The sequence below is a fragment of the Oncorhynchus kisutch genome, linkage group LG14 (assembly GCF_002021735.2).
Source record: "Oncorhynchus kisutch isolate 150728-3 linkage group LG14, Okis_V2, whole genome shotgun sequence".
In the NCBI taxonomy this organism is placed as follows: domain Eukaryota; kingdom Metazoa; phylum Chordata; class Actinopteri; order Salmoniformes; family Salmonidae; genus Oncorhynchus; species Oncorhynchus kisutch.
The window spans coordinates 62,760,705-62,767,208 of NC_034187.2; the positions used below are offsets into that span (position 1 = coordinate 62,760,705).

Below are 6,504 nucleotides of genomic sequence, written 5' to 3' on the forward strand. Positions count from 1 at the left end.
CATGTTTTTTTTGTGCAATGGAACCACTCCTATTTAAACTTGTACCAAGGTTCACCGGTTTGTTCTCAAATTCTGTTCTGTTCAAGAATCTGTTCTAGAATTAGTAATACTCTTTAGAGTGTAGTTGAATCGATATTAATGTTCTTTCCTCCAGTTGTAACTAGGTGCTGGGTTGTGGAATGTGGACACCTGTGGTTTCACACATTCAGTGCTAACAAAGACAGTTGGGATGCTATTATGACTGAGGGCCAATAATCATATAAAGTCATACAAATCCTAACACCAATAAACTTATTTTGTTCTTTAAATCCCTTGAAATGTCACTATGCTGCGTAAGATTAGGAGTTCTGTTTTCCCATGAAAGAATCTGCAAGGGACTGAGTGAACTACGAATGTATTTAAATGACATGTAACTATGAAACCAATAAAGACGTTTATTTATTGTAGATAATTTGTGAAGAAATGGTGTATACATTAGGCTACTATTTCTAGATCATATCACATGACTTACGCCTACTCATACAGCAGACTTATTAATTACTACATGCACTCAACATTATAGTTTGTGTCATGGAGAAAAGGCTAATTGAAAAAAATCAACGCTCAATTTCAAGTGAATTTCACTTCTGATCCAACCACTCGTAGCGTCTTTCAGAGTTGACACTTGGCTATCAAAAGGACAACCTCGGATTCAATTGCCATTTGTCATCATCCTGCAAACAAACTATCTATGCTCTTTCCCTCTTTTTCTGTAGAGTATTAGGGGAGGACGGGATGGGCAGACATCAGAGGCTCCGCTTCCCCTCCCTCTAAAAAGCATTGTTGATCTAATATCACCTAGAGTGAGAGAGGAAGGCGCGTCTACCTCTCACCATTGTATCCGCATTTTCTGTAGCGCAGCTTTTGATCTGCAAATGCTCGAAGGTGCTACCGTCTTTATTGATTTAGATACATTAACTTTTCTCTTGTGGAACATGAAAAAGATCTACGCATAGCCTGTGTTATTCATTGTTATAACATTGTCAATGACTTTGGCGCGTATTCAGATGTATTACACTTGATGGCTCAAAATATACAATTAATTAGGGACTTTACATTTTACATCTTGCTGATGTGGACCCTATGAGTGCTTATTCAGTGCCCCAATTGTTATAATGAAGTGTCATTCCACAAGGATCTGGGAATGTGCCAGTTCTTAATCATCTTGGTGCTTACGCCTATAATTCTGGGCATTTTGCGCTTCTGGTTATTAATACATATTGGTAGAATCTTTAGCCTAGACTACCTGTCTATCGAATAGCTTGAAGATAAATGACTTATTTCATAATTATTCGGTAATCGCCTATTAATAGGGTCGTATGAGATATATCCTAACAAACTAATCATTTGAAGGCATAGGTTGCAAACATTGATCCATGTTTAAAATCTAAGAAGACACTACCAACTTCTACACTTGTTAAGGTCTTTGTCCAATTCAATAGTTGCATTTCTCTTTCCCGCCCGGTGTAGACCTGGCCTGCATGCTGTTAATTAAAGTGGGAGGACAGAAAGGCTCCGGACGGGGTGAGAGGGAAGCTGAAAAGCCCCTCCCCGCAGATTGTAGCCTACGATGGTGCTTTAATTTCATTGTTTGAGAGGAGCGACGCTCGGTGTGCATCTGCTGGGATCAAACAGCCCCGAAAGAGAGATCCCCTTTTGTCATGGAAATCAGACCCTGACTCTGTCACACGTGGGCTTCAGAAATGCTAAGAAGTTGAACATCCAAGCCAGGACTTGTAATACAGAATAGAACGGGTCAAGGAGATGGCGAGGACAATCTGACCAGTGTGTACGATAGGACTCTCTCTCCACGTTTCACTCTCATCGGCAGTAGGATATATATATTTATATATAGCTAATGTGCACAGTCAATGCGCTGTAGTCTACAGCATATGCAACGCATATGCATTTTTTTTGTCGCGCTTAGAAGTAGGCAAGAAGGTTGAGTTTGTTATTCTTCTGAAATGGCAAGTCATTTTCGGTCAATGTAATTCGCTCTGTATATAATACTTTTTTGTTTTCAATGTATAGAAACTATATTTATCACTGTTCTGGTATCGCGTAGCCTGTTTTTCAAAAATGCTGGATTTGGTTCTACGGATGGTTTTCTGTGCGCTGCTCTGTTCTATTTCTGCGCGCGCATCCGGGTGCCCTCTTCGTTGCGAATGCTCGGAAGCTGCTCACACGGTGAAGTGTGTTTCCAAAGACTTGCGGAGTGTCCCGCCTGGGATACCAGGGTACACGAGGAATCTGTTCATAACTGGAAACCAGATCAGCAGAATTGGACCGGAATCGTTCAAAGGGCTGGACAATATAACAACGCTGTCACTGAGTAACAATAGGTAAGAGAAACATTGCCTAGCGGGAAAAAAAGACTGTTTTCTAGTTTGGCCTACTTTTATTTGCCCAAGTTTATATATGCCTCATGATTTCAAGTGTCAATGTATTATTATAGCAAAAATATCATAGAGCTTGTCTGTCTATATTTTCGCACACTTTTGAATGCATCTTAACATGAAGCCTTTGATGAATGGCATCCTGTTATGTTGGGTAAACTTGAATAAACCTTGTGCTTACTATTGTTTTTTATTTTATTTATTTAACTAGGTAAGTCAGTTAAGAACAAATTCTTATTTACAAGGACGACCTACTCCGGTTGTGATACAGCCTGGAATCGAACCAGGGTCTGAGGTGACGCCTCTAGCACTGAGATGCAGTGCCTTTTTAATTTTATTTAACCTTTATTTAACTAGGCAAGTCAGTTAAGAAGAAATTCTTATTTACAACGACGGCCTACACCGGCCAAACCCAGATGACACTGGGCCAATTGTGCGCTCTCCTATGGGACTCCCAATCACAGCCGGTTGTGATACAGCCTGGACTCAAACCAGGGTGTCTGTAGTGACGTCTCAAGCACTGAGATGCAGTGACTTAGACCACTGCGCCACTGTTATTATAGACTATGAGTGACTATGCATCCTCTGCTTCTTCTGTATCCCTACCTCACTGCAGGATAACAGAGGTAGAGTCTCAGACTTTCTCTGGGCTGCGTTCCCTCCGCTCTCTGGACCTGAGCTCCAACCAGCTGGCTGTCATCAACCCAGAGGCCTTCACTGTTCCGGGCCACACTCTCAGGGAGCTCAACCTCAGCCGAGCTCTCTACAACCACTCCTCTCTCATAAACCTGGCTATGTCTCTTCGCTGGTCCACCCTGGTTGAGCTCCGGACCCTGGACCTGTCAGGGAACAGGCTAATCTACCTGCCCTCTCACACCTTCTCCTACCTGGGGGGCCTGCGGAGGCTCATCCTGGCCAACAACTCCCTGGTGGCCCTCTACAATGGCACCTTCTCTGGGCTGGACTCTCTGGAGCAGCTGGATCTGACCCTTAACGCTCTGCGGACTGTCCAGGAGGAGGGCCTGGCTGAGCTGGCCTCTCTGCCCCCCGGGGTGAGACTCCTTCTAGGGGAGAACCCCTGGACCTGTATCTGTGGCATGGAGCCCTTCGCTGCCTGGCTCAACTCCTCCCAGGGACATGTGGGAGACGCAGAGGGCCTGGTGTGTGCCTTCCCCTCAGACATGAGAAACACCTCTCTGCTGAGGTTGGCGGCTGGACAGTCTGGGGTGGGCGGGGATGGGGTGGCGCTGGGATGCCACAGGGTGGGTGAGGGGGCGGACCTGGCCCTCCAGACTTCCTACGTGTTCCTTGGGATTGTCCTGGGCTTCGTGGGACTCGTCTTCCTCTTGGTCCTCTACCTCAACCGGCAGGGCATCAAGAAGAGGATCAATGACATGCGGGAAGCGTGCACGGAGGTGTTGGAGGGATACCACTACCGCTACGAGCACGACGCCGACCCCAGGCTCTCACAGGTCTCCACCACAGCAGACATTTGATGATAGGAGGACACTCCCAGGGGCTTCCATGATCCTTTTTTCATAATCAAAAACGTTTTTTCTATTGCATTTATAAGTAGATAAGATCATTTAAAAACTGTACATGTGAATTGTATGTAAATATAAACATACAATAAGTATATGACTGAGTATTATTATTGTTCCTAGTAGCCTTGTCCATGATTAAAGCATGCACTGTCTGATCTGTAGTCCTTCACAACCAGTCCTCACTTTCAGTCTACACATCGTCTGAGACTGGGGATTACCCATGGCTAACAAATGGGCATTGACTGTGAAAGAGAACTGTTGTATGGATGGGGGACTGACTGACTGTTCTTCTACATATATTTCCCCCTCTTAAAAGTGGGGCTTCTCTGTCTGTCCTAGAATGAAGTGTCATGTGAAGGAGTGAAACTACATTTGGGCAATATAATTTGTATATATGTATGTTATGATTCTTGGAACTGAGAACAGATATGGATGAATATACTTAATTCATGAAGCTGAAGTAATGAAACTGAAGGCTGTTCCTATACATTTCACTTGCTATGACTTTACTTAATTATTGTTCTTTGAGAGGTCTTGTAAATGTATATACTATCGCTACCAAGCTCACATACAGCATAATTAATCAGCTCATGAGTTGCAAGTTGTGTGACACCAACCCCAGTGAAGCTTATGCACAATGGCCATGTCTGATATTGCACCATATTCCCTGTATTTGCCCTGGGCAAAAGTAGTGCTTATAAAGGGAATAGGGTGCCATTGGGACGCAGAGTTCAATGAGAGATTGTCTGAGGGCCAGCTCACCCCAGGACTGAGGAGAATTTATTTGGTCTTCTATCCCTCTGCCCCAGGGGGCCTGAAAGGAATCCCAGCAGATTAGTCTCCATAGCATTCCAAAGGGAGGAGAACCTCTCCTCGAATCTCTCCTAAAAGCAACTCTTTCTCTCTCTCAATTCAAAGGGCTGTACTGGCATGGGAAACATACGTTTACATTGCCAAAGCAAGTGAAATACATAATAAACAAAAGTGAAAATAAACAAATCAGAAATGAACAGTAAACATTACTCACAAATGTTTCAAAGGAATAGAGACATTTCAAATGTCATATTATTGCTATGTACAGTATTTTAACGATGTGTAAATAGTTAAGGGAAAAAATAAATAATCAGAATATGGGTTGCATTTACAATGGTGTTTGCACTACACTGGTTGCCCTTTTCTTGTGGCAACAGGTCACAAATCTTAATGCTGTGATATCACACTGGTATTTCACCTAATAGATATATGAGTTATATGAGATGAGAAGAAAAAGGACTGTTCATTCAGTTCACACTGCACAGCCAAAGTCATCCAGCAACGGAAATCTCAAAACAGTCCTTCATGAAAATGTGCTTTGTTTTAAGTTCTCTAGTTTTATTGTCAAGATGATGAGAACCAGGATGAGGCTGGAGCTATAGGGCTGTAACAGGGGGTTTTAGGGCTGTAACTGGAGCTATAGGGCTGTAACAGGGGGTTTTAGGGCTGTAACTGAGACTGGAGCTATAGGGCTGTAACAGGGGGTTTTAGGGCTGTAACTGAGGCTGGAGCTATAGGGCTGTAACAGGGAGTTTTAGGGCTGTAACTGAGGCTGGGGCTATAGGGCTGTAACAGGGTTTTAGGGCTGTAACAGGGTTTTAGGGCTGTAACTGAGGCTGGGGCTATAGGGCTGTAACGGGGGGTTTTAGGGCTGTAACTGAGGCTGGGGCTATAGGGCTGTAACTGAGGCTGGAGCTATAGGGCTGTAACAGGGGGTTTTAGGGCTGTAACTGAGGCTGGAGCTATAGGGCTGTAACAGGGGGTTTTCGGGCTGTAACTGAGGCTGGGGCTATAGGGCTGTAACAGGGGGTTTTAGGGCTGTAACTGAGGCTGGGGCTATAGGGCTGTAACAGGGGGTTTTAGGGCTGTAACTGAGGCTGGGGCTATAGGGCTGTAACAGGGGGTTTTAGGGCTGTAACTGAGGCTGGGGCTATAGGGCTGTAACAGGGGGCTTTAGGGCTGTAACTGAGGCTGGGGCTATAGGGCTGTAACTGAGGCTGGGGCTATAGGGCTGTAACTGAGGCTGGAGCTATAGGGCTGTAACAGGGGTTTTTAGGGCTGTAACTGAGGCTGGGGCTATAGGGCTGTAACTGAGGCTGGGGCTATAGGGCTGTAACTGAGGCTGGAGCTATAGGGCTGTAACTGAGGCTGGGGCTATAGGGCTGTAACTGAGGCTGGGGCTATAGGGCTGTAACTGAGGCTGGAGCTATAGGGCTGTAACAGGGGGTTTTAGGGCTGTAACTGAGGCTGGGGCTATAGGGCTGTAACTGAGACTGGAGCTATAGGGCTGTAACTGAGGCTGGGGCTATAGGGCTGAGGCTGGAGCTATAGGGCTGTAACAGGGGGTTTTAGGGCTGTAACTGAGGCTGGGGCTATAGGGCTGTAACTGAGGCTGGGGCTATAGGGCTGTAACTGAGGCTGGAGCTATAGGGCTGTAACAGGGGGTTTTAGGGCTGTAACTGAGGCTGGGGCTATAGGGCTGTAACAGGGGG

The 6,504-nt window shown here is 45.3% G+C and overlaps 1 protein-coding gene across 1 annotated transcript; it reads left to right on the top strand.

Annotated features, from left to right (window-relative positions):
- Positions 1-439: 439 nt before the first annotated feature.
- Positions 440-5,113, top strand: LOC109903112 (trophoblast glycoprotein). The gene is made up of 2 exons (XM_020499736.2): positions 440-2,381; positions 3,052-5,113. Exons 1-2 carry the CDS (start codon positions 2,119-2,121, stop codon positions 3,929-3,931), a joined length of 1,143 nt encoding a protein of 380 aa, XP_020355325.1. The 5' UTR covers positions 440-2,118; the 3' UTR covers positions 3,932-5,113.
- The last annotated feature ends 1,391 nt before the right edge of the window (positions 5,114-6,504 follow it).